Source organism: Bubalus kerabau, chromosome 1, assembly GCF_029407905.1.
Source record: "Bubalus kerabau isolate K-KA32 ecotype Philippines breed swamp buffalo chromosome 1, PCC_UOA_SB_1v2, whole genome shotgun sequence".
In the NCBI taxonomy this organism is placed as follows: Eukaryota; Metazoa; Chordata; class Mammalia; order Artiodactyla; family Bovidae; genus Bubalus; species Bubalus kerabau.
In genome coordinates this window covers 92,288,561-92,314,845 of record NC_073624.1, presented here as the reverse complement: position 1 = coordinate 92,314,845, position 26,285 = coordinate 92,288,561, and the positions used below count along the sequence as shown (strand labels likewise).

The following is a 26,285-nucleotide window of genomic DNA, read 5'->3' as shown; positions in this document are numbered from 1 at the left end:
CTTCTCCCAGAGCCTTTCCCAGTTGACTCGGGCTCATTCCAGGCTCTGTCTGTCTCATGTTATCTTCTCCAAACCTGAGCTCTGAAAAGAAGGATGGGAGGGAGGAAAGCGAGGAGAGCCATCCTGAGCTTCGTCTCCTAGGTTGGCCGCAGAGTCTGGCTCGGGCTGTCTGCGGGGGCTGCATTGAGACCTGGCTGCCGACCCGGCCCACTTCCTCCCTGCACTACACCCACCGGTCACGGGGCTGGGGAAGCTGTGCTTCCCATGTCTGGACCTTCTTAATTTTAGCTCTTGGACCTTTACTCAAACACTCTGATTTTTTTTATTTCCTTTTGCCAATATTGTAGTTTTGGGGGGCAGTTGGGAGGAGCTGTGCTGAAAGAGTGAGATAAACAAACAGTGACGCAGAGGCGGCGGCAGCGTAAGCACCGGGCTGGGCCTGCTGTCTGGGCGGGCCGGGTGGAGGAGGCCTCCCGCCCTGCACACTGGCCAGCTGGCTTGTGTTAAAGCGCTGGCTGAAAATAACTCTCATTGTCTGGGAGCTGCTACCGCGGCAGGGCTGGCTATGGCTGCTGAGGGGGCCGGGGTAGCAGGAATGATGCCTCCCACCTCCTTGGGCTCCCGCCCTTTGGGAGCAGCACCCAGCTGGCCACAGCTGCCCCTACTCCCCACCAGGAGAGACATGTGGAGGGGAGGCCTGGCCACTCCTAACCCTAGGTCCATTTGGCAGCTGGGCGTGGGCCTCTGTGCTCAGTGTTGCCTGCTTCTCCATTGACTTGGGGGCAGAGATATTGGTTTGTGAGGGGCTCCTGGTGGGAATATGGTACTCCAGCTGCTCCTCCAGCAGTCTCCTGGACTCCCACACCTTGTACCTTCTCACCGCCGTCTCCTCTGCCATCCGCATAATGGGCTGATCTGCAGATGCCCGAGAGGACTTGCTGGCAGCTGTGACCAGGGGCCAGAGCTCAATAGCATATAGTACCAGCCTGGGACGGTGCCTCACTCCCCCTCTGGGGAGGATCTAGACTCCGCTTCCCAGGGCTCCCTGCCCCGTGGGCTGAGCATGGCGACTTCGGCTACCACTCCAGGGAGAAGTGGCCAGCCTTAAGGGCCTCGGTGGGGAGGTGGTTCTGAGAGGGAAAACATTAAGAAAACCACCAACTCACATTCTATATTTGCTCAAAATGAACAGCCCCTGCCTGCCTTTCCTTAAGTCTCCAGAATCCCCTTTGCAGGAACATTTCAGCCATCTCTCTCTCTTTCTCTCTCTCTCCTCAGAGGAACTATGCCATTTTAGCCTCTGATCCTGAAATTTATCATGACTGACTGGGACCAGTAGAGGCAGCTGGGAATTTTGGGTGGTTCCTATCTCTGTTTGTTGGGTTTTCCCCAGGCCTGGCCCAAGGAGACTGGCAGAGGAGGGGTGAGTCCCAGCACAGGACCCACAGCTTTGAAGGAAACTCCAGCCCCACCGGCATTTCCCTTCCCCTGCGGTGGGAAGGAAGCGAGGAGGGGCTAACCGGCTGGGGGTGCAGAGCAGGAAAGGGAAAGGAACCTCTGTGACCAGAGCCAGCTCCCCCCTCCTCTGCTTCTCTGGGGCCAACAGGGTCGTGTGGGGAGTAAGGAAGCCTCGCTGCGGGGACTGGGCCCTTGCTCCCATGGAAGGGGTTGGCCCCTGAGCAGGGTGCTCAGCTTGGTCTCAAACTGGCCGTAAACCAGAGCCGCCTTGCTGGAGAAGCATCAGATCCACCCCTTTCTTCTGCTTTCTGTTATAGGTTTTTATTTTAGACTTCTGGCTGGTTCCCTCTGATTTAGGAATCAGTCCCAGAGTTGCTTTGAGTCTGAGTTCCTCTTCTCTCGTCTCCCTGGAGTCTCCCCCTCCCTCCCCAAGGACAGTGATGTTTTACTGCCTCCTAGTCTTAGCAGCGAAGGATCAAAGCAGGGGTGAGGGGTTGCTCTGTCCCCAGAGTGTTGAGAAGCAGAGCTGAAGGAGGAGGGACAGAGGCAGGAATAGAGGACAACCGGGGAGAGGGCAGGTCCTTGGGGTGTCAGAGCATCGCTCAGGGTTTCTAGGAGGAGCGGGGAGGGAAGTGTGTTGAACACCCACAGTGTTCCAGACTTACTCGGACCTAAAGTATTTATCATTTAATCCTCATAAAACCCTGTGAAGTGGTGAAATTATCTCCGTTTTGTGAATGAGCTCTCTGAGGTTCTGTGACTCTAAAGAGCTTGAACTCGTTCTGGAGCTCGCTGGTTCCACATCCAGTGTCCTCTGCTCCAAAACAGCCGAGTCTCCTTTCTCTTCAGCGAGGGGCTCCGAGAGGAGTTAGCAAGAACTCAGCCCGGCTTCTGCCTCAAGAGAGCCTGTGGAGTCACAGCAGGAAAATGTCAAGGAAGCAACCTCTGACTGAAACGGGAAGGAAGGTTGGCAGGTTTGCTCCCTGGCTGTCCCCGGAACTCAGGAAGCTGCCCTTCCTCAGGACATTGAGCCCTGTTGGCCTCACACACAGTATCTGCTGGAGGCAGGGGCCCCAGTGCCATGGCCGGGCGGGGAGAGAACCACCAAACCCTGGCCCTGCCCGTGATGGGTGGCTCCCACCCCCCCACAGTCCATGGCTGACTTCTTGTGAGTGCTGGAGGCTGGGGAATTCCCCCACCCACTTCCTTCCCCGTCACACTTCAGTCACAAAGGAGAGAAAACTACCCTCACTGCTCAGAAGCGTCACCCAGAGCTCTAGACTGGAGGACGTGGGCCTGTGGTCAGAGCTGCTTCACGCTCCTGCTCCTGGTTTCTGTTTGCTGGCATCCCTCTCTCCTGGGCATCTAAAGTCTGGCCAGTTCCCCGAGATTCCTCTTCCATGCTCTTAGGCTGGGGTTCTCAGAGGTGGTGACCCTGCTTCATCTTTGAAGCCCCGGGGGACCAGACGTTTTCTCAGTGGTTCACCTGGTGGGGAAGTGTGAGGCCCCAGCGGCTGAGGGAGGAGGTTGGTGTAGACGGGATGTGATGTCTGCCACAGCCGCGACGAGCTCCCCCTCCCCCTCCCGAGTCGCGTGCTTCCAGGGGAGACTACTGTTTTCTGTCTTCATGGCACAGACGTGAGAGAGAGACGCAGGAGGACAGTGAAGCCACATCAGGCTGTGCGCAGAGCCAGAACCAGGCCTGGTCCCACGGGCTCTGCGGGCTGCAGCCTGGCCCTGCTTAGGTGGGAGAACTTGCTCCAGGCCACCTTTGGTCCTCAGGTCCCTGTTCTGTGGTGGCCTCCTGCTCCTGTCCTGCTGGCCACACAGACACGCTGAGATCGGCCCTTAGCAGGGTGGTCCCAGAGAGAACACCTGGGGTCCTATTTGCCTGTCGGGCCAGGCCTGCTCCATCGGCAGTGGGGTGGATTCGGTTAGCCCCTCTTCCCTGCGGAAGCTCAGGCAGACTCACAGGGCGGGAGCAACCATGGGGAGAGGCATGACGTGATGATCCCTTCCCCTTCTTTTCTTCTCTTCTGGGTTTCTAAATTCTTCCATTTCTAAACACTGAACAGAGATCCCAACTCCACTTCCTTTTTCGAGCCATAATGACCCTGTTTCCAGCCAGAAGCTTGGCCCAGAGCTCAGAACCGGAACCTGTTTGTTTTTTTTTAAATTTATCTATCTTGGGCTGTGCTAGATGTTTGTTGCTGCTCAGGCTTTTCTCTAGTTGCACCGAGCAGGGGCTACTCTCTTGTTTCAGGGCACAGGCTTCACATTGTAGTGTCTTCTCTTGTTGCAAAACACAGGCTGTAGGGCACACAGTCTTCAGTAGTTGCAGCTCAGCCCCCAGGTCTAGAGCATAGGTTCTCTAGTTGTGGTGCACGGGCTTGGTTGCTCCATAGCATATGGGATCTTCCCGGATCAGGGATTGTTAACCTGTGTCTCCTGCATGGGCAGGCGGATTCTCTACCACTGAGCCACAGGGGAAGCCCCACAACTGGGACCTCTTAACCGTAGGTTTACCATCAGCTTACTCTCTACTTGGTGCCTGTCGTATGGTTAGACGTTATTAGGAGTTGGAGATCATATGAATAATGGTACAGTCAGTCCTTTAGATGACCGTGTGTGTGTGTGTGTGTGTGTGTTAAGTCGCTTCAGTCGTGTCCAACTCTTTGTGACCGTATGGACCGTAGCTGGCCAGGCTCCTCTGTCCTTGGGATTCTCCAGGCTAGAATACTGGAGTGGATTGGCGTGCCCTCCTCCAGGGGATCTTCCCGATCCAGGGATCAAACCCACATCTTTTATGTCTCCTGAATTGGCAGGCAGGTTCTTTACCACCAGCACCACTTGGAAAGCCCTTGAGCATACAACTGGCTTAATAGCATGTGTGTAAATAAATACCTAATAAATAGATACATGTAACAAAAATAAATGATGTTTAAGGATTTTCTTTGAATTTCTTAGAAAACAGAGAGCCTACTCCCAGGATACTCTTGCTGTTTTTGGAGTAACTCAGAGTTGGTATGACTTCTCAGGATCCTGGGCACATACAATTTGTGTCCCCAGGGACAAAGATGTCAGGGACCCAACAGAGATAAGCCAGGTGGTCACGCTTTGTTTACCTGGAAGTTAGAGCTGAGCTTCAAGCAGTAGGTAAGGGAGAGGAAGATGAGAGGACCTGCAGCCAAGGCAGCTAGATTGGTTAGAGGAGGGGCTTGGCTGGACCAGAGGGGGAGGCGAAGGGTAAGGAGGGGACAGTAGAGCTGCCGGTCTGGGTGGGACTTGCCCCTGGATGCCTTGGCTTTTATTCACTTACACTTGTGTTCATGTATTCATTCAGCAAATGGTAGTGAACAAAATAAAATGACTCCTGGTCTGTCCTGTACTCTCAGCTAGAGTGTCTCAGGGAGGGGTTGGGACACTTCACTGTGTCTTAAATAATTGGGAGCTGTGTCATGAGTAATCAGCACTAATGATTAAAAGTACTGAAATCTTGTAAACTATTTCCTTAAAAACTTGAGCAGTTATCTTCATGTTGATGTTCTGCTCATTCCCTGGTCCTGGATGTGACAGAAAGGGTTAGAGTTGTAGCATCTGCACAGGCTATGTATGGGTGGCTCAGGATTCACCCAGGGGTGTGTGTGGTACAGGAAGCCTGCCCAGCTCTCAGGCTGTGGGGGGAAATTGATTGATGTTGTCACTTTAGACTGGTGACTTTCAAACTTTTTTGACCTGTCCCATGTTAAGAAACACATCTTACATTGTGTGTCTGTTTTGTTCATGAAACAAAAACTTTGTGAAACATTATTTATACTTCCTAATTGCAGTCAATTCTGATATCTTAAATTCTTGTTCTATTTTAATCTGTTCATTCTCATTCAAAATAAAGTTACTCTTGACTGACTTCACTGATTTCACAACCAGTGGTTTGGAAAATGCTGCTCAGCCAAACTGAACCAAACATGAAGGGGAAGTGGGAAGATGGCCGTGCCCCTCTGAGCCTTCCTGTTCACCCATGGAATGTCAGGGTGAAACCTGAGGGTTCAGGCGTGAGGGAAGCCTGTCAGCCCTGTTGACTCAGGTTCTCTCTGCAGAGCTCCATGAACCTGCCCCCCGACAAGGCGCGGCTCCTCCGGCAGTACGACAACGAGAAGAAGTGGGACCTCATCTGTGACCAGGTACAGGGTTTGGGACCGGAAGTGAGGCCAAGCACGGCGGCGGGGCCTTGGGCATTAACCACAGCCCTGGGGTCCCTTGAGGAACCCCAGCCTGGTCTTGGCCTCAGCCCATGCTTATTTCCTCTTCTAAAAGCACTTTCCTAACAGACACAGGCTGGCAGGTCAGGTTCCCCTCTAGCTCCCACAAAGCACTGTCTTGATTTCTTCCCAGTGAGGTTTATTGAGCTGTGAGGTCTGCTGTGAAGGAGTTTGGTGGTTTCCCCAGCAGAGCCTGTTTCTGCCTTTCCAACCAGGGTGAGGGCTGTGCCTGGCTAAAGAATCCAAAGCGCCATTTGTCTTTCACTCTGCTCCAGACCTGGCGAATAGCAGCCTTTTCCCCATTACTTACAGGCCTCTAGGAATGAGAAGCCCCGGTTCTCTAGTCTTCTGTTCCCAGATCTCAGAATGTGAGGATTGGAAGCTCCCTTTACATGAAAGTGTTTAGAGCCAGAAGAGAAAAGAGAGATTTTCACTTAGCTCAGAATCAAGAACTCACACCTGTGGCCTTGCTTTTTCCCCTGCGTACATTTGAAGATGACAGATCATGAGTTTTTGAACTCGGACAGGCCTGGCCGCAAGCAACCTCTTAATTTTTAACATAGAAAATTACTTTAGACTCAGGGTTACTGAGTCTACTCAGTAACTCAGAATTACTCATCAAAGGAGGAGAAGATGGCAACAGAGAAGTACCTGAGGATAAGTCACGGAGGGAAACTTACGGTGTGGGGGATGTTAAGGGCCAGGTGACAGCTTAAGGAGTCCCCTCACATCAGACACTGTGGGCGCCCTGCTTCCTCAGCACTCTTCTCAGAAGCCCGAGTGTCTGTGTGCACACACGTGTTTCCCTCACAGGAACGATTCCAGGTGAAGAATCCTCCCCACACGTACATCCAGAAACTCCAGAGCTTCTTGGACCCCAGCGTAACTCGGAAGGTGAGGTGCGAAGCAGGGTAGCCCCATCTTGCTGTCCTTTGCAGTCCTGTGGGGTTTAGGGGCAAACCCTGTGACGTGGGTCAGGACTGTTCTGAGCAGCAGGAGCTGGGTTTCTGTGTTCTGGGGCTGTGGGGCAATGGCTGGCTAGGAACAGATGGAAGGACTGTCACCGCCCTCTTGGGAGCCTTCCCTTTCCTTTTCTGCCCCTTTTGCTTGTATTGTAAAGTTGACTTGGGGGCCTCCATCAGTGACAGAATCCTACATTCGCAGAAATTCAGGAGGAGAGTGCAGGAGTCAACCAAAGTACTGAGAGAGCTGGAGATCTCACTGCGGACCAACCACATTGGGTGAGTCACCCTTGACCATCAGAGCCTTTCCACCTGGCCGCTTAGGACGTGGCGTCCACTGAAGAGAGTTTGCACGTTTATCTCCTTGCTGTGGGGCAGAGCTGCCTCTCGAATGCCTTTTGGTTCCCCAGAGGGCTTCAGACTGTTCCTTTTCTGGCTTTTCTCCCCCTCAGCTCTGCCAGCTGCTGACTGGATGCTGCTGGCAAGCCTGGGGCCTCTCCTGGGGTCCTCAGTCTGTGGCTTTGAGTGGAAGACATTCCCACAGCAGCTGAGACTGGAGTCTGCCTGTGGCCTGGGGCTGGGCCAAGGGAGGCCCAGAGAAGGCTGGGAATGGGGGAATGTATTGTATTGGGTTGCTGAGACCTGGTTTGTAGACTGTTTGGTGCCCAGAAGACTATTTGCTTAATTATAAGACAATTTTAGTTCATGAGCAGAAGCAGCTTCCTGAAACATCAGGGAAGATCTGAAGCAGGTGGACCAAATGCTGAGTGTCTTCTGTAGTCCCAGACCCAGGTCCTGTCAACCTGTTGCCTGAGCCCCTAGAAGCTACATGAGTCTTTTTTTTTTTCCAGAGGAGTGAGGAACCAGGACCTGCTGAGCAGGCACAGGGCTAATGCGTGAGATACAGGGAAAGAGCTACAGTCTTGGATTCATAAAACTGTAACCAGCCAGGGTAAATATAGTGAAAGTGAGAGCAAGAGAGAGGATGAGAGAGCGAGCATGCGTGTGTGTGTGTGCACACAGGACAGTGAGGGACTGTGACGGAGAACTGCAGGCAGTACTACAAATCTGGCCTGATCATTGAGAGCTCACAGGAGTGAGACGTCTGAGAAGTCTAGCCTGGGGTGGAGGTGGGGTCGCTGGGCAGGTTCCAGCCCCAGAAGCAGGAGTAGAAAGAGCCAAATGACATCATCTGCCTTCCCCTCCCGTCCCGCCTGGGCTTCTGGTGCAGGCTACCTGTATGCAGTCAGCTGCCTCCTGTAGTCATGGGAGAGAACAGGAAAGGGACAGTTGCTGGCGCAGTCGCTGTGCTTGGTGGCCAGAGCTGCCTTCCACACCTCATCCATGAATCCATGAACCACACATTGAGAACTGACCAGCTAGGAAATGTGTAACTCAGCCTTCACCTTTATTTAGTGAAGCTCAAGGAAGGAAAAACTGCAGCGCCCCATCAGCTGCCCCACGTGTGGGAGCACAAGCGACACGGATGACAGCTCCAAACTCCACCCTGCATTCATCCGGAGGGCCTTTACCCCCCCTGCTTCCTTACTGAGTCCTGCTGCCCGAGGAGGGGGCTCTGCTCTTCCCCAGAGAGGGCCTTGGAGCAGTGTGGGACGGTCCCCCAGCCTTCCGCCTCTACCTGCTGCCGTCCCCTCTGGCCATTGGCCAGGCTCTGAGGCCAGAGCAGCGTGGTTCCCAGGCCCAGGCCTCTCAGCAGTTGGCACACAAGCTAGAGATCCGAACCGGGTCCTTGGTTCCCAGGAGCAGCTCAACATCTGGCATTTGAGGAGCTCCTGTCATTTGAACTGTGCTCCCCTGGTGGAGTTATGTGGGAAGGCCAGGACGCTTCCTACATTTCTGGGCAGGAAGAGTGTGTCAGGCTGTCAGGCAGGGCTGTGGGAGCTCCAGTTCGGTGGGAGCCCAGGACAAGGTAGCAAGAGGGCGATCCTGCCTCCGAAGCATCCTGATCCGCCCCAGGCCCTTGGAAGGAGGGGACTTGAGCCTGGAGCGGGACAGGCTGGGAAGCGGGGTTCCAGAGCTACCCCAGCTCCTCCTCCCCCTGGTTTGTGTTGGTTTCACGGCCTCGCCGAGGTGCCCTTTGACATCTCCTCAAAGTGTCAAGATCCCGAAAATAGCAGTGGAGACTCAGACAGGAAATGAGAAGGGGGTGGGGAGCTGGAGAGCAGACAGACAGGAAACGGGAGGCCTGTCGGCCCCCAGAGAGGAAGCTAACTTCAGGCAGCTCCGGTGTCAGTCAGCCTCCTCCGCCAGAGCTTGCTGCCAGATCTCTGCCGGGGCTGGCGCTTCGGCCCGGCCTCTCTCTGCAGCCCGGGTGTGGCCATCCAACATGGCGCTGGTGTCCCAGCTGTGGGGGAGAAGCAGCCTCAGGGGGCTGTTCGGCGCAGCTGGCCTAGAAAGACCCCAGACTCTCAGAGTGAAGAGGGCACAGGAGAGTCAGGGTTTCATCTGGAGAGTTTTCTTTCTCTCGGGGTCCTGTGTGTCTACAGGACAGGAGTGAACCTGTCCTGTAACGATCCTGGGACTTGCTCCTGACTCCTTCCAGGGCTGTCTCAGTTTGAAAGGCTTGAAGGCAGAAGGGTGGAAGTGCCCCGGTCTGTTGTCTGTCTTCCTGCCTCCCTGGTTCAGTCCCTTAGAGGTCAGAGCCGTTCCGGAGTTACTTGAGTTCCGACTGTTCCCCCATCCTTCTCCTATTCTGCCAGTCTCACCTGTGACCACACACAGAAATCCCACGTATCCCTCTGTTCACTGCTTCCCAAAATACCTTTTCTTGAACTTGGTGGAAAGCCCTTTGGCCCAGTATGCCTCTTTTCCAGAGCTCTTTTTGCAATGACACCCCACTCCAGTACTCTTGCCTGGAAAATCCCATGGACAGAGGAGCCTGGTAGGCTTCAGTCCATGGGGCCGCCAAGAGTCAGACACGACTGAGCGACTTCACTTTCACTTTTCACTTTCATGCATTGGAGGAGGAAATGGCAACCCACTCCAGTGTTCTTGCCTGGAGAATCCCAGGTACGGGGGAGCCTGGTGGGCTGCCGTCTGTAGGGTCGCACAGAGTCTGACACGACTGAAGCGACTTAGCAGCAGCAGCAGCCTGTCTTTTAATTGACACTTTGGTTAAGTTGGGGTGCTCAGTTGTGTCCAACTCTTTGTGACCCCATGGACTGTAGCCCGCCAGGCTCCTCTGTCCTGGAGATCTCCCAGGCAAGAATACTGGAGTGGGTTGTCATTTCCTCCTCCAGGGGATCTTCCTGACCCAGGGATCAAACCCACATCTCCTATGTCTCCTGCTCTGCAGGCAAGTTCTTTACCTGCTGAGCCACCGGTCAATTTGGGGACCTGCCAGCTTCCGTCAGGCTCAGCTCTGTCCGAGGACTACAGTAAATGCTCTGTGTAACCCTCAGTTCCTCCCACAAATGTGGCATCAGGAAGCTGTGCCCAGCCTCGTGTTCGACACCAGGAACCCAGAAAATGATGGAGTGGGGGCCCTGGCTCTTGAGGAGGGGGCTCCTGAAGGCTGGTTTGGCTGACGTGGTGTTGGAAGGCCTGCATCTCTCCCCATCTCTGGCTCCCCCGCCTAGGAGAGGTCCGGCCAGGTGACATGACTGTGGCTGGGTCAGCCACAGGCTTTGATCTTCAGAATTCTCCCAGCCTGGTGCTAAGTTCCAGAGGATCCAAGAGGGGATTTTGTTTCACAGAGGCACCTTTTGCTCCTCCCCCTCAACCCACTTTATTAGCAGACTCCTCCACTATCTTTCCTTTATCTGCAGGTGGGTGCGGGAGTTTCTGAATGACGAAAACAAAGGCCTGGACGTGTTGGTGGATTACCTGTCCTTTGCCCAGTGTTCTGTCATGTGAGTACCACCTGGGACCAGGGTGGGGGGTCCCGTTCTGCTTTGACTGGAACTGCCAGTAGTGAAGGTAGAATGGGAACCCCAGGCAGCAGTCTGGGCGTGGGCAGGTGGCCACGGGGCTGTCTGAGGTCAGTGAAGAGTGCCAGGTGACTGGAGTAGAAGGTGCATTTTGGGGAGCAGAAGGCAAGATGTGGAAGAGCAGCTCAGGATCCTAACCCAGAAGACCCAGACTCCATGCTGGGAGCTCCCCAAGGAGGTGTCCTGGCCTTTGGGAGAGAGGCCCCCCACAGGGTTCGTTTACTTAGGGAGAGCTAGGTCTTCTCAAAGCCACTTTAGGTCTCCAGCTGTGAGAGGGTTTCTCCGTGTCACCCCAGAAGCAGTGAGCATGACCTTTGACAGACTGAAAATGAAGCATTCAGAAGCCTTTTTCAAGCAGGCGGGGGTTTGGAGGCAGCTGGAAGTGAGTTAACGCAGAGGAAAAGGCAACGTGGGCTGGGGTGGGAGTGGAAGGAACGAGGGCTTTCAAGGCAAAGCCTGGCGTGGGTCTCTTCGGTCCTTTACTATCTGTGTGACCTCTGGAAAGATTGTTGAGGTCCTCTTATGTAAGAGGGGATCCATGTTCCAGGGTTGCTGTAAGCATTAGATGATACTGTGTGTAAAGCAGTCTGTAGTACTTGGAACATAGGCTGTACTGTGGTAGCCACTTTTTATTTGTTAATTGTTATTTAAGGTGTTCCCTACCATAATTACCTAAATATATGGAAAGAGGGATTATGTTGATCATTCACAGCATGAGCAACACATGCAGACCTGTACCCAAGACTTACCAGAGCCCTCGGGTGACCGATCATCCCAGTTTACCCATGATTTTCCCCACATGACTTTCCCCAGTGTTAGTGCTGAAAGTCCCTCATCCTGGGGAACTCCTCAGTCCGGGGATTCCACCCCAGTCACGAGTTTCACTTTTCTTGCTGCCGTCCTTGCCCTGGGCCATTCTCCTTCCTCAGCAGGTTTTCCCCCTCATCTCCTTAAGAGTTCGGAACTATTGCCCCTCCTGGGTTTGGCCTTAGTCATTTTTACCAGGTCATCCCGTTAAAACCAAGAGTGACCCACTCCCCCTTCCCATCCCTGCAGAAGTCAAGCCTTATCATCCGTCTATCCCTTAAAAAAAAAAAAAAAACTTACTCTTTTTATAGAAAGAAATGAAAAATATTTGCTGAAGCAATTTAAAAAAAATAATTCAGAGCTTTTATAGTAAAAGATGTAGATCATTTTCCCAAATAAGCCTATCTTGTTTGGAAAGCACATAAATTCCAGCTGCTTGAAACCAAAATACCCTGGAACCTCAGTATTGTAGTGTCCCTGGCAGTACCTTTGACTGTGTTTTTAAAAGAAAGACTCAGGGCAGGCAGAGGGCAGGTAAGAGTGTGTGTTTTGGGATGGGTTGAGAGGAAAAGAGTGAAACCAAATAAGAGTTTGAGTAAAGGCACTTAATTTGTACACTGAACGTCCCAGAGTGGGGTTGGAGTGGGGAATACTATTTTCGATGGAGGGAGGGCACTGGCAAGCGATTTCCCTGTCCTGGAGACTCCTCCGAGGTCCACTTGAAAGCCCCATCAAACATCTGACCGTCAGGATCCTGAAGTCTGCTCCTACTTTCTTGGAAACATTCAAGCATCTGCAGATACTGCTTCCTATTTCAGAAAGCCTTGGCCTCTGTGACTTTGACCCTGGTGCTGTGCATGTTTAATGAGCCTGTTGGAAATGCTCGTTCTGTCCTGGATGACCCTCTTCAGGGAAGAGGACAGGAAAGGGGAGTGGGGCTTGTTTCTCAGAGGGGGAGATCCGATGAGGGGACCTACAAGGGAGAAGGCCCTGTGGGATCATCATCTTGAGCTGTCCTCTTTACTCTGGCCACAGTCCCAAACTGCTGATTATGGAAGACAGCTGGTCCGAGAAGCAGAAAGTGACAAAGAAGCCGTCCCAACTCTCTTAGGGACTAAGGACCCCAGTTCACACCTCTGCCCTCCCCCAAGGGAAGCTGCAGCGCGAGGAGCCTTTGAGCCAGGAAAACCTAGAAACCTCAAGTAGAATCATGGAGAACCCAGCCATCAAAACTCAGTGCTGGGATGGGACTGTGGAGTTCCTCCTGAACATGGAGGCCTGTCCCACTCTGGCTTCACCAGGACCCCCATGCCCCTCCAATCAGACCTGCCCTCATGAACATAATCCAGAACCACCCAGGCCCCCTCAGGGCATTGAGAGGCCTCTCTGGCAGCTGTTGTCGGCTGCCTAGTAGTACCTGCAGTTGTCCAGTTCCCCACCGCTGCTCTTCGGGCTGACTCAAGGGGACCCATGGCTTCTCTGAGATGTCCTGTCTATGGCTGGAGTGCAGAAAGACTACCAGCCCCCCAAGTCCCTTCAGGCTCATGGGAGGTGACTCCTGGAGTTGCTTGGCCAGTGGGGAGCAGCAGCTGGCCTCCCAGCATCCCCATCTCCTCAGATGCCCCTCCTGGGCATGGCCCATGCCGCCTCTGCCCTGCTCAGCACACCTGTACCAGTGGCTCTCCCGCCCAGGGCTGGGTCTCTGCTGCCCGGTTCCGCTTTTCCTTCTGGCTGCCCTTGCTTTTCATGGCCCTCAAGGTCTAACGGGCGGGGGTGGGCCCGCCAGGGGCTTGGCACTGAATTTCTCCTGTGTGCGTGCATGTGTGTCCTTTCCTGCTCCAGGTTTGACTTTGAGGCTCTGGAGAGTGGTGACGATGGTGCGTTTGACAAGCTCCGGTCCTGGAGCAGGTCTATCGAGGACCTGCAGCCACCCAGCGCCCTGTCAGCCCCCTTCACCAACAGCCTCGCTCGCTCTGCGCGCCAGTCTGTGCTCCGGTATGTGTGCTCTTGCTCTGCCCGCCTGCCTCCCACCCTTGCCCCCATCCATGCAGGTCCTGGGTAATGGCGGTGAGTGCTCACGCGCCTCCCTTCACTCTTGCTTCCAGGCTCAGCTCTCTTGCCCTCTGCCTGCCAGTCTGTCTCTGGTCTGTCCTCTCTGTCCCTTGACTCTGCCCAGCGATCTGTCCTGGGTAAGTACATCCCCCTCGGCTGTGCCCTCCCCTCTCGTCTCCCCCCTCTCTGGGGGCCCCTCCATTCCTCACTCACTCTCTGCCGTTCCTCCAGGCCCCTGGGCAGGGCTTGTCCTCATCCAGCTCCTTGGTCTTCACTGGCTGGTCCAGCACCTGCCTTCATGTCTGTTTCCCTCTGTTCCATCAGCTGCCCGGAGACCACCCCCCACCAGCCTGCTGCTGCTCACCTTTCCCTCACTTCTTCCTTTAGGCCTTTTTTCCTCCAAGGCTGCAGCGTGTGCGTTGGTCTGCAGTAGCTGAAGAGCTGTCCTGCCGGGATGCAGGTGGATGGACTGGATGATTTCTCAGAGCTCTTTCACAGAGGGAGGCTTCCCTTTGGGCCCTGTGGCCCTTTCCATAATTTCTCTCAGCCATGCTTTTCTCCTTGTCTCCTTTGGGTCTTGCCCCTGACACTGCTTATCATTCTAGTCATGCATGACCAGATACCATTTGTGTTTCCTTTTTTTCCCATGAAACATCACTGGGGGCAAAGTCAGAGGTAGCCCCAGCCCTCTTGTAGCCTCTGGGGTCTGCTCTGTCTTTTCTAGGACCTAGAAGTGGGGTAGGAGCCAAGATGCCCCAGCCCCAGGGGACGTGTAGAAGATGCAGTGACTGGGAGGAGGAGTAAGGAGGGCTCGGATGGATGTCTCCTGGACCCATGCCGAGGTCCAGGAAGGCCTTCACAGCTCCTATTGTGTTTGGAGGAGCCCGGAGCTTAGGATGGTTTGGGCACTGGTTTTAAGGCTGGGGTCCTGGATATTTACTGACAAAGACCTGCTCCAGGGAGGTGAAAACAGTGGAGCACCTGCCCCCTGTACCTTCTCTCTCGGGGCTATTGGTGCAAGGTCCTCCATCCCCCTTTCCTCCTGCTGCTGAGGGGCAGCCTGCTGTCTGGGTGATGCTGCATGCCCCCGACCCTTCACCAGAAGCCCCCTCTCCCCCAGGTACAGCACTCTCCCTGGGCGCAGGGCCCTGAAGAACTCCCGCCTGGTGAGCCAGAAGGATGATGTCCACGTGTGTATCCTTTGTCTCAGAGCCATCATGAACTACCAGGTAAGGCGACAGCACTGGCCATGGGCGTCTCGTCCTGGTCTCTCACCCAGGACAGCTAGGAAGGCACCAGCTTGTAAAGGATGAGTCTGCGGGTGGGGCCACCATCAGGGAGCTCCAGCTGGGGTCTGCCTTCCCCCCATCATCGTCTCCCCTCCTGTCTTTTGTCCTTGCTGCAGTATGGATTCAACCTGGTCATGTCCCACCCTCATGCTGTCAATGAGATTGCGCTCAGTCTCAACAACAAGAATCCAAGGTGAGTTCCTTTCCTCTCCTTTCCTCCCCCTCTGCCCAGGGCTCTGGAGATCTGGGCTCCACTTGTCCCTGTCCGGAAGTCCTGCCTGGTCTCGGGTCCCGTGGCCTAGGTCAGTGCCTCGATTCGGCCCCCTCCCCTCTGCTGTAGGAGGAGTGTTCTGCTTCCCTCACAGCTTAGGGAGGGGAGCCAGCTTGTCTCCCCTGCCTTCTCTCCCAAGCCCACACCTTCTCCTTCACCACGGAGGCTGTCTTTGTTCCCTCGAAAGAACTCACACAGGTGTGCAAATGAACTGTGTTGTCGCCAGGGCAGGGGCAAGGGTATTCATTTTTATTTTCCACCCCTTAGGACCAAAGCCCTTGTCTTAGAGCTCCTGGCAGCTGTGTGTTTGGTACGAGGAGGTCACGAAATCATTCTTGCTGCCTTTGACAATTTCAAAGAGGTCAGTGTCCTACATTCGTGTGTGTGTGTGTGCATGTGTGTGTTTAGTGGGGAGGATATGGGAGCCAGGTAGCTAAGCACCCTTTCCTGTGATCTCACACATCCTGGGATTTTAACAGCGCAGTGCTTTTAGCTAGGTGGTCTGCCCCCTGCTTTTTTAAACCCAAAGCCAAACTTCAGTCTTACTAGATCTTATGTTGGGGATGCCCCTGATCGGCCAGCAAAGGATACCCTCATTGAGGGCTACAGTCCCACAGTCCTAACCCACTGTGCAGAATACCTGAAGAGCCTGGTAAATGGTTGGACCCCTGGGAAGCCTGGTGATCTGTGCTTTAACAGGCAACCTGGGTGGTTCAGAGGCGGTGAACACACTGGTCATACCCAAGGCAGTTATACTTGTTGTGGGAGGAGAAGCAGGGGTTCTCCTGGGTGGGCTGTTGTTGGTAAAGGGAGAGGGACCTCCTACTTGGAATTCCCCAGCCCCGGGGCCTGGCTCTGAAACCCCCATCTGCTTGAACATAGGATTCCTCGACATCCAGCCGCAGCTGCTGGTCCCACCCCTTCCTCCTCTTTGGACCTCTTCCCTAGCATCCATTGTTCAAGCCAGGAAGTGGCTCTTCCTCCTTGAAGCCAGAGGCTCAGCGGAGTCTCTGGACCCCTCTCAGCTCTGGGGCTTTCCTGCGCCCCAGCCTGTCTCCTGTATCCCTGCTAGGACCTCAGCGTCCTGCCTCAGCCTTGGCCTCCACCCATCTTCCACCTGACTCCTTTCAATAACTCAGCGCCCCAGACCCCTTTGTTTCTTCTTGGCCTACCCCCAGAGGCACCTAGAGCCCAGACTAAGGTCACACCTTTACTGAGCCTCTTCTGAGGCCCAGAGCAGATGTCAGGTCCCAGGCTTTCTTATGTCATGTCCCAAGTGGCCAGTTACATAGAGAGTTGTGGTTACACTTGGTCAGAACCAGTCCCTTTGCCGAATGTTCCTAGGAACCAGGGCTCGGGGGGTGCTAGGGTTCTGCAGGGGACAGATCCTGTCACTGAGAAACTCTGTTTGTTCAGGTGTGCAAGGAGCTGCACCGCTTTGAGAAGCTGATGGAGTATTTCCGGAATGAGGACAGCAACATTGACTTCATGGTGAGGAGCTGGGCTGGGTCAGGCGCTTGCCCAGCAGGGTCACCTACTCCTTGAGAGCTGGGCCAGGCCGACAGTGCGCTTTGGTGTTCTGTGTGGAACCGCAAGTGGTTCTCTACTCAGTAACTGCTGCTTGCCCGCTCACCCCAGAGGAAACTCCAGGACAAGGTCATTTTTCTGTCTTGGGTCTGGTTCCTTTCCCCCCTTTTTTGGCCTTACAGTCCCTGATTTGGATCCTTCCTGAGCAGCTTTCCCCTAGCTTTTCCTCTGGCTTCACTTCTCTTCATTCGAAGGTGTTCAGCTAGTAGGGTGGTCTCAAGAAATACCTGCTGAGGGACTTCTCTGGTGATCAGTGGTTAAGATTCTGCACTTCCACTGCAGGGGGCACAGGTTCGATCGGGGAACTAAGATCCCACATGCCAGGTTGATGTGGTTAAAAAATAAAAATAGAAGGAAGTTTAAAAAAAAACCTGCTGATGTGCAAAGGAAATCAGAGCACGAATCTTCATTTATACTCATTTCTCATATAGTTTGTCTTCGTACACTGAATATTGTTTGACTTAAATGAAAATACTCTTATTTTGCTATTGTTCCCCAAAGCCTTCCCTATTTACTCACTCCTTTTGATTATCCCCAATGATGCTGGTTCTGCCAGCCACCTACCATCTCTGTCTCAGCTCTCTGACCCTCTGGGCTGCTCCTCCCCCAGGTGGCCTGCATGCAGTTTATCAACATCGTGGTGCACTCAGTGGAAGACATGAACTTCCGGGTCCATCTGCAGTATGAGTTCACAAAGCTGGGGCTGGAGGAGTTCCTGCAGGTGAGCTAGGCCGGAGTCCTCACAGTGGGAGGCGCTTCAGGACAGTTCAGGACAGAGGACCAGCTTAGCTGTATCACAGTGGGTGTTTCTTTTCTAAGAGCCTAGTCATGGATGCTCCTGGCACCCCACCTGTCTTCTGTGGCCTGGGATTCAGGCCTTCCCGCAGAGGGCTCAATCAGTCAGCTCCAGGGCCAAGAATTGGACACTGTTGCAGAAGGAACTCCCCGGGCCCTAGCTCTGGGAAGGGATCGTGAAGGGGATGAGGAGGCTCCCCTCACTACTACTCTGTCTGCTCTTCCCTAGAAGTCACGGCACACAGAGAGCGAGAAGCTGCAGGTGCAGATCCAGGCGTACCTGGACAACGTGTTCGACGTGGGGGGTTTGTTGGAGGATGCCGAGACCAAGAATGTGGCCCTGGAGAAGGTGGAAGAGCTGGAGGAGCATGTGTCCCATGTACGTGGTCCTCCGTGGCTGCCAGAACCGCTGTTGAGTGTGGGGAGGGAATGGGGACACGTGAGTCCCAGGAACCCCGAGCCGACCTACTTACCTCCCGACTGAGCCCCCGGGAAGCCTCAGAACCCAGCAGGCTCTCTGGCGCATGGTTCGGCTGAGGCTCGGGGCCATCCGTGGTAGAGTGAACACACCACTGGTGACCTCTGGCCTGGATGTGAGGTGGCCTTGGGCTCCAGAGAGTTGGGTGTAGCCATTTGCCTGGTACTGTTTCCCGCGGCCTCAGATCCCAGGCCCACAGGAGTCCGTAGGGAAGCCACTGGGCCAAGCTGCCTTTGGAGCCCTGGGTCGAGGGGTCGGGCCCAGGTTGGTCACGCAGGCTTAGGCTCCGCTGAGTGGCCAGGCTTTAGGACTGGCCCCCAGACCTGCCCTTCTCATCCTGCAGCTCACAGAGAAGCTTCTGGACCTAGAGAATGAAAACATGATGCGTGTGGCGGAGCTAGAGAAGCAACTGCTGCAGCGGGAGAAGGAACTCGAGAGCATCAAGGTACCAGCTTACCTGGGGAAGGGGCCCCCGGGCGCTGGGGCCGGGGGAGCTTGCTTTCCGTCCCTGAGTCATGTCAAGTCCTCAAGAATCCAGATCTTGATTCACCCTTGGAGCACTCCACTGAGGGTGGGCTGATGATTTCACCCCAGGATCTAGCTGGAGAGGGAAGCTGGAGCCAGAGTCGGCCAGATGCACACACAGAAGGGTAGAGACCCCTCGAGTCCCCGCCTCCTCCTCCAGCCCGTCCCCCTGCTTCTCCCTCGCCTGCACCTCCACGTGCTTCCCCAGCCCAGCTCCTTGGGGCTGTTTGTTAGGGTTTCCACCAGGCGTCCCATACTGGAGGGCAAGGCCTCCTCATATTTCAGTGTCTTCTCTGTCCCTCATTGAACTTGATGTAGTTGCAAAATCATGCCCCAACCTACCTGTTCTCCCACAGGAATACAGTTATGCCAGCTCTGTTGAGCCCAGCACACATCCGCCAAGCCCCTGCTAGGAGTCTGAAGTGCTCTGTCAGGAGTATGGAGGACACAGAGGTGGCTAAGGCAGGGCCTCATCCATAGGGGGCTTCCAGCTGAGCAGTTGTACAAACCAAATGGAACGAGAGCAGGCCTGAGGCACCAAGGGCTGAGAGCAGCCATAGCAGGCTGCTGGTGGGTGAGAGAGCATCTCCAAGGCAGCTTCCACCCAGTTCTTGAGGGGCCGGTGAAACTGGACTGGAGCACTGCCTGGTGCCGGCCAGGTGGTCGACTCTTCCACTCGCCTCTTGTTACGTTGCATCCTAGCTTCCCCCAGTCCCCACCTGGGTTTCTGCTGCTCTTTTCCTCTGAACACCCTCCTGGAGACCCCGGTGTAGGAAGCCTCCCTCCCAGAGGCCTTCAGGTGCTCTTTTCCTAATGGTACCCTCTGCCCAATAGGAGACTTATGAGAACACAAGCCACCAGGTACACACCCTGCGGCGGCTCATTAAAGAGAAAGAGGAGGCCTTCCAGCGCCGATGCCACTTGGAGCCCAGTGCCCGGGGCCTGGAGTCCATGGGCAGCGAGGCTCTAGCCCGGGTGGGCTCTGCGGAGCTGAATGAGGGCATGCCCCACTCCGACCTGGACCTCCTCACTCTGGCCCCCCCGGCTGAGGAGGCCCTGCCCCTGCCTCCACCGCCAGCTCCTCCCTTGCCCCCGCCTCCTCCCCCGTTACCAGGTAAGCAGAACCCAAGAGGTGCAGCCTCTTGGGTTGTGGGGTCACAGGGGATGTGCTCGAAGGATGTAAAGTCAGATGGGAGGGGCTGGAGGAGGGTTGGGATCTGAGGGATGCTCAGGTTACTAGGGAAGGATTCTAAGAGCAGGTGTGAATCTGTTTTAAGGAGCATAAAGATGCTGCTTCTGATTCCTCTGAAGACATTCAAGGAGAGGGCTTAGACTAAAGCAGGAAAGAGTGGGTCAGAGACTAGCACCACCACCCCCGGGACCCCTGGGAGTCAGTTAGAACCCTGGGAGCCACTTGGGCAGGGAGTTCATGCAGCCTGCTCTCCTGAAAGTCTTTAAGGACAGGTAGGCGAGCAGAGGGGTCGCTTGGCCCTTGAGTAACTGTGCCATTTCTTCTCCCCCAGACAAGTGTCCCCCAGCCCCGCCTCTCCCTGGTGCTGCCCCCTCTGTGGTGTTGACAGTAGGGCTGTCAGGTGAGTGTCCCGAGGGCTCTGGGTAGAGCTAGTGGGACCGAGGGAGTGTGTCCTTGGCTCCTGTCTCACTGCTCCTCCTTCTAAATTAGCCATTCGCATTAAGAAACCTATCAAGACCAAGTTCCGGCTGCCCGTCTTCAACTGGACAGCCCTAAAACCCAACCAGATCAGCGGCACTGTCTTCAGCGAACTTGATGATGAGAAGATCTTGGAGGTAGCAGGGCCCGGGGCCCTGAGGCATGGGGCTGGGGGCTAGGGACTAGGGTGTCCTTCAGGCTAGGTCTCCTGGCCTTGGAGGAGCTGCCAAGGGCCCTCCTGAGGGTAAGACCACACAGCACTTTCCCTCTCGTGACTCCTGCCAGGACCTGGACCTGGACAAGTTTGAAGAACTGTTCAAGACAAAAGCCCAGGGCCCTGCCCTCGATCTCATCTGCTCCAAGAACAAGACAGCACAAAAGGCTGCCAGCAAGGTGACCCTGTTGGAAGCCAATCGTGCCAAGAACCTGGCCATCACCCTACGCAAGGCTGGCCGCTCAGCTGAGGAGATCTGCAGGGCCATCCACACGTGAGGCTCCCACTGAACTTTCCCTGGCCCCCAGCTGTTGGTAACCCACTTAGGATCTCCACCTGGGACCCCAGCCTTCCCTGGATTCCAGGGTATTGACAGAACTCCCTCAGTCATCCAGTGGCTTGGCCAGAACTTACTGCATCTGTGCTGTGTGCCAGACACTGTATGAGGTGCAGGGTAGTCAGCCCAGACCTTCCCTCAGGGAGCTCCCAGTCTAGTGGGAACAGTCCAGTAACACTGGGTGGTAACCACCAAGATGATGGAGGTACAGGAGGCTTTGGGAGAACAGCGAGGGCCAGGTAGCCGAGCTTGATGATCAAGGAAGGCTTCCTAGAGGAGGCGATGTCTCACTTGTGACCTGAAGGATGTATGTGTATATAAAGTGCAGGTTGGGGCCTGGAGGAAGAGGCATGGTGCCCTGGATACTGAAAATTGACTCTGGCTTTAGTGTAAGGAGGGGAGCCAAAGAGACAGAGCAGAGAGGTGAGCAGAAGTCTTGCAGGCTGGGCCTCCTAAGCCACATCTGGGAGTTAAAAACTTCTCAGCTGCAGAGGGAAGATACTGAAGAGTTCTTAAACAAGAATGGACTGTGCCCCTAGGACTTTTCCTGGCACTGAGTAACATCAGTACTGGAGTTACTGGAGGTGAGGCAGTGAGTCCTCTGCCTCTGGCTGTGTGCTGCTCAAGACCCTGCCCTCCGTCCTTGCAGGAACTGGATAATGAAGGGATGACAGATATTGTGGCCAAAGGCAAGACCCAAGGTGGTTCCTCCCTCCTACACAGGTTTGACCTCCAGACACTGCCCGTGGACTTCGTGGAGTGCCTGATGCGCTTCCTGCCCACGGAGGCGGAGGTGAAGCTGCTGCGGCAGTACGAGCGGGAGAGGCAGCCACTGGAGGAGCTGACGGCTGAGGACCGCTTCATGCTGCTCTTCAGCAAGGTGGAGCGGCTGACCCAGCGAATGGCTGGCATGGCCTTCCTGGGCAACTTCCAGGACAACCTGCAGATGCTCACGCCGGTACGGCTCTCCCCCGAATCCTGGTGGTCTGCGGTGCCCCAACCCCAACTCCTGACCTGCTGGCCCCCTTCCCTGTTGGCCCTGCTCTGACATCGTCCCGCCCTGGCGTGGGGTTACTTAGTTCTTCCTCTTGCCTTCCAGCAACTCAACGCTATCATTGCCGCCTCTGCCTCTGTCAAGTCTTCCCAGAAGCTGAAGCAGATGTTGGAGGTAGGGGAGGTTGTGGATATGGGTGCGGGTGGTCCCCAGGTCCTGGGTGGGGCTGGAGCTGTACAGAGAGGAGGGCCTGCCCTGAGTCCCTCTGGTGCACCTCTGGACAGATCATACTTGCGCTGGGGAACTACATGAACAGCAGCAAGCGGGGAGCTGTGTATGGCTTCAAGCTCCAGAGCCTGGATCTGGTAAGAGGGTAGGGGCGACACGGAGCCAGGGAGCTTGAGGGGCAGCTGTGGAGCCCAGGTGTTCAGATTTGTTGCGTTGCCCTTTGCCCCCCTCGACCAGCTGCTGGACACCAAGTCCACCGACAGGAAGATGACCCTGCTTCATTTCATCGCCCTGACGGTGAAGGAGAAGTACCCAGACCTGGCTAACTTTTGGCATGAGCTGCACTTTGTGGAGAAAGCCGCTGCAGGTGAGAGCCCAGGACAATCCCCAGAAGCTATGAGGAGAAGAACGCTTGGGTGCCTTTCTTTCTGGCTTTTCTTTCTGACACTTCAAAGCTTTCCGCTGGGGCCATGGGCAGGGGCCACCCCAGAGAGAGCCTTCCTACAGGCCCCTTGCCCCACCCGGCTCTGCCCACCTGGGTGCTATGGGAGCTGGTAGAGAAAGGCAGCCGTGGCTCTTTGCCCCCACAGGCTGGCCCTGGAGCCTGCATGTCTCTGTGATGTGTGTGAAGCCCCCCACAGACATAGGGTCGCTGTTATTTTTGTCCCACTCCTGAAACCGGGGCAGGCCTGGGGCAGCTCTGTGTTGGAGCCCAGCAGTCTCTGGCTCAGCTTCCTTGGCTATCTGGAGGGTCATGAGCCCACAGCCTCCACTCCTTCTCCTTGCCTGCCCTATAAGAGCCTGGCTAGCTTGGTGTGCCCCTCTCCATCCATGTGGGAGCTCTGGAAGCAGGGCGTGAGGAACCAAGCTAGTCCCCGCTGCGGGGAGGGCTGTAGTCCTCAGCCTGGGCTCTGGTGACCACAGTGTCCCTGGAGAACGTGCTGCTGGACGTGAAGGAGCTGGGCCGGGGCATGGAGCTGATCCGGCGGGAATGCAGCATACATGACAACAGCGTCCTGCGCAACTTCCTTAGCACCAACGAAGGCAAACTGGACAAGCTCCAGCGTGACGCCAAGACGGCCGAGGTGAGCACAGGGTGGAGGCGGGTGGAAGCAGCGTGGTTCCGGCTCTTGGCTCAGACAACTTTCGTCAGGCAGCTGGCTGGCTGATTGGGGGGCAGAGGGTTGCACTGTGGTGGCAGGCAGCTGCCTCTGGAGACACGCACTCCAGGGGGCTCTGGGAGCCCCTTGTTCTTTTCCCTCCCACAGGGGCTATGGGGGCCGCTGTTGCCTCTCCTTGGTCCTGGCTGGTCCCTGGTGGGAGCTGGCTTCCCCTTCCCCGCCGGGCTGACCCCTTCTGCCCACCCCTTCCCCAGGAAGCCTACAATGCGGTAGTACGCTACTTCGGTGAGAGTCCCAAGACCACACCTCCTTCTGTATTCTTCCCAGTGTTTGTCCGATTCATTCGTTCTTACAAGGTGAGTAGAAGAGAGGTTTTTAAAGAGGAGTCTGCCTCAGAGAAATTGGGTAGGGGGAGAGAGGGCTGGGCTTCAAGTCTGGGCCTTTTTCATCTACTCCTCTGAGTCCTGGGAGGGATCAATGGAAGCTGGCCACAGGCCTCTTAGCTGTGAACTGGTGGGCAGGGTGGGGGCCCAGGCCCTTCCTGTCATTGTTTGGGGCAGGAAGTACCCCTCCAGAGGGTGGCCACCTGGGGTTGCTGGTCCCACTGACACCCACTCTCCACCCTCAGTGTCAGCTCCTCCCCTCATAGCCTGTGTGAGCCTCAGCACACACACACACCATCCTTAAACACACACATCCTCAACACACACACACACACACACACCCTCAACACACACACACCATCCTTATACACACACACCATCTTCCACACACACACACACACACACACACCATTCTTATACACACACACCGTCTTCCACACACACACACACCATCCTTATACACACACACACCATCTTTCTTGGTTCTTAGGAAGCAGAACAAGAGAATGAAGCCCGCAAGAAACAGGAGGAGGTAATGCGGGAGAAGCAGCTGGCTCAGGAAGCCAAGAAACTGGATGCCAAGGTGGGTGGGACCAAGAGCTGGGGCCTGGAGAACAGGGCAAAGGCTTAGGGGGAGGGTGGAGCAGAGAGCTGGAGCCCCAAGACCACCCAGAGGGCCTGATGCTGGAGTCCACGGGCTGGGGAGAGGGGCTACGAGAGGGGACTCCAGGCCATGGGGGTGGGGTGCTGGTGAGCGGGTCTAAGTGTATCTTGAGGCAGGAACCAGCCCCGTGGAGGGTTAGTGCTGACTCCCTTCCCCTTCAAATGCTCGGCCCTAGACCCCATCTCAGCGGAACAAGTGGCAGCAGCAGGAGCTGATTGCAGAGTTGAGGCGGCGCCAAGCCAAGGAGCACCGGCCTGTTTACGAGGGGAAGGATGGTACCATTGAGGACATCATCACAGGTGGGCCCTTTGCCCTCCCTGGCGCCTGGCCGCTGGGTGGCTCCCAAACCCCTCCCATAGCCCTTTGGGCCTCTTCCCACCCCACCCCCATGGGGCCTGACCACTGTGTCTCTCTCCTGGGCCACAGTGCTGAAGAGTGTCCCTTTCACGGCCCGTACTGCCAAGCGGGGCTCACGCTTCTTCTGTGATGCAGCCCACCATGATGAGTCAAACTGTTAACCCCCAAGGCTGGGGCCCTTGACAGGTACTGGGCACCACAGCTGCCCTCTGCATGCCCACCTCCCAGCACTCCTGCTGGGACCCACAGGCACCTCCTCTCCTGCATGATTTGGAACCACCCTCTGGCAGCCTCGTGGTGACGGGGGACACATACTTCTTCCTTTGCATGCCCCATGCTCTGAGAAGCGTGACTGATCCCCTGCATGTACCCTCAGGGAAGTGATGCTCTCCCACTAATGCTGTCCTGGCTTCTACTAAGACCCAAGGGGTAGGGAGCTGTCCAAATAGGCAGGACCAGGCGCCGCCTCTGATTACTGAGGCTGAGCAGCTCCAGTCCTGGGCCTGGGTGTCCGTTGTCCTTGCCTCCTCAAATGAGCTCTGGCAGTGGCTTCTGCCCAGCGACATCAGATGACCCTTGACCTGTTTCCTGATATCCAATCTGCCTGGCATCTCTTCCCCGCTTCTAGCTCTTGCTGAGTTCACCTTTCTGCCATTCCCTAGTGACCTCTAGTACCCCCACCTATTCTTCTGAACATGCAGAGTCCACCCTGACTGTCCACTCCAGCCTCTTTTAATCTCACTCATCAGCCTCACGGCTGGCTCTTCGCTAGACTGCCTGTGGGGCTGGGCCTACAGAAGGTGGGCCTGGCCCAGCCTCCCTGCCTGTTCACAGGCCTCTTGTCTTCCCCACAGGCCTCCACCACCAGCCCCTTGTCGTTCGCCATCCAGCCAGGAGTGCTGCACCACCCGCTGGCCCCCCTCGGGCTCCAGGCCCCCACTGAGACCCTCCTGGAAGCAGAAGCACTTCAACCCTCGGAGTCCTGCAGGTCCAACCAGTGCACCTGAAGCCCTGCAACTGGCCAAGGGCCCAGCAGAGGGCTATGCTGCTCTCAGTCCATCCCAGCTCTCAAAGCTGCAGCTTGCCTGCCGCCTCTGTGGGCACTAGGTCTTTCAGGGCCTGGCACTTCCCTGGTGCCTCCAGCACTGCACTTTGCTCCCAAGGTCTTCAACTTCATTTCCTCAAGAGCCAGCTCAGGGCTAGAAAAACCATTTTCAGCTTTAAGCTAGGCCACGGGCACCTAGGCCCGCCATCACTAGAGGCAGAGGGAGGAGAGGAGAAAGCAAGTATCCCTTTTTTCCCCTTACTTTTTGAATCCCAGTGGTCAGCTGTGATCTAGGAGTGTCCAAGCTTAGCAAGCCCTGGACCCTGCCAGCCTCAGGTCTCCTTCTACCAGGAGCAAGGCTCTCCTAAGCCTGGGCCTGCCCAGCTGTGCCCTAGTGATGAGGAGGAACGAGCCCACACTCCCTGCCCATGGCCCTTTGCAGTCAAGGCTGACTCTGTCCTTGCCAATGTGAGCAGAGGGGTCGTTTCCTCTTCCCCAACCTGGAGACAGCAAGACAAAGGATGTGCCAACAGCATCCTCGCTTTTCCCCAGCTAGGTTTTGCTGGCAGGGGGCAGGGTCGTGGTGGTCTCAGCTGTTTTCTCCATCCCCTGCCAGTTTCTTCTCAGTCCCTGAAGGGAACACAGGGGCCCACTCCTTTTTGTACATGTACCACTTCCTTCTCTCTTGTATATAAACCCCCAAACCTTCCTTCTCTCAACAAAGGCTTGAAATACCAGGCCTGACTCTTGTCTCCTTTTTCTGAGCGTAGGGGCTACATTGGCCATTTAGGGTGACCTAAGCCACAGGGGGGCTTCCCTGGTGGCTCAGCGGTAAAGAAT

General features: G+C 55.6%; 1 protein-coding gene across 3 annotated transcripts in view; it reads left to right on the top strand.

Annotated features, from left to right (window-relative positions):
• FMNL3 (formin like 3) overlaps window positions 1–26,182 on the top strand; it is a 51,358-nt gene extending 25,176 nt beyond the window's left edge. Inside the window, exons 2-27 of one of the 3 annotated variants that reach the window (XM_055582972.1) lie at window positions 5,556–5,639; window positions 6,531–6,611; window positions 6,882–6,958; window positions 10,468–10,551; window positions 13,279–13,431; window positions 14,609–14,717; window positions 14,894–14,970; window positions 15,316–15,409; window positions 16,465–16,539; window positions 17,246–17,356; window positions 17,663–17,809; window positions 18,252–18,353; window positions 19,268–19,547; window positions 19,957–20,025; window positions 20,115–20,239; window positions 20,388–20,590; window positions 21,377–21,611; window positions 21,753–21,821; window positions 21,932–22,012; window positions 22,113–22,242; window positions 22,800–22,960; window positions 23,251–23,352; window positions 23,870–23,962; window positions 24,219–24,342; window positions 24,470–24,586; window positions 25,255–26,182. In XM_055582972.1, the coding sequence (XP_055438947.1) occupies window positions 5,556–5,639; window positions 6,531–6,611; window positions 6,882–6,958; window positions 10,468–10,551; window positions 13,279–13,431; window positions 14,609–14,717; window positions 14,894–14,970; window positions 15,316–15,409; window positions 16,465–16,539; window positions 17,246–17,356; window positions 17,663–17,809; window positions 18,252–18,353; window positions 19,268–19,547; window positions 19,957–20,025; window positions 20,115–20,239; window positions 20,388–20,590; window positions 21,377–21,611; window positions 21,753–21,821; window positions 21,932–22,012; window positions 22,113–22,242; window positions 22,800–22,960; window positions 23,251–23,352; window positions 23,870–23,962; window positions 24,219–24,342; window positions 24,470–24,561 (2,958 nt within the window). In that variant the 3' untranslated portion in view covers window positions 24,562–24,586; window positions 25,255–26,182. Of the gene's footprint in view, window positions 1–5,555; window positions 5,640–6,530; window positions 6,612–6,881; window positions 6,959–10,467; window positions 10,552–13,278; window positions 13,432–14,608; window positions 14,718–14,893; window positions 14,971–15,315; window positions 15,410–16,464; window positions 16,540–17,245; window positions 17,357–17,659; window positions 17,810–18,251; window positions 18,354–19,267; window positions 19,548–19,956; window positions 20,026–20,114; window positions 20,240–20,387; window positions 20,591–21,376; window positions 21,612–21,752; window positions 21,822–21,931; window positions 22,013–22,112; window positions 22,243–22,799; window positions 22,961–23,250; window positions 23,353–23,869; window positions 23,963–24,218; window positions 24,343–24,469; window positions 24,587–25,254 lie in introns of all 3 variants that reach the window. The other 2 variants (XM_055582967.1, XM_055582983.1) reach the window with 2 other exon arrangements.
• The last annotated feature ends 103 nt before the right edge of the window (window positions 26,183–26,285 follow it).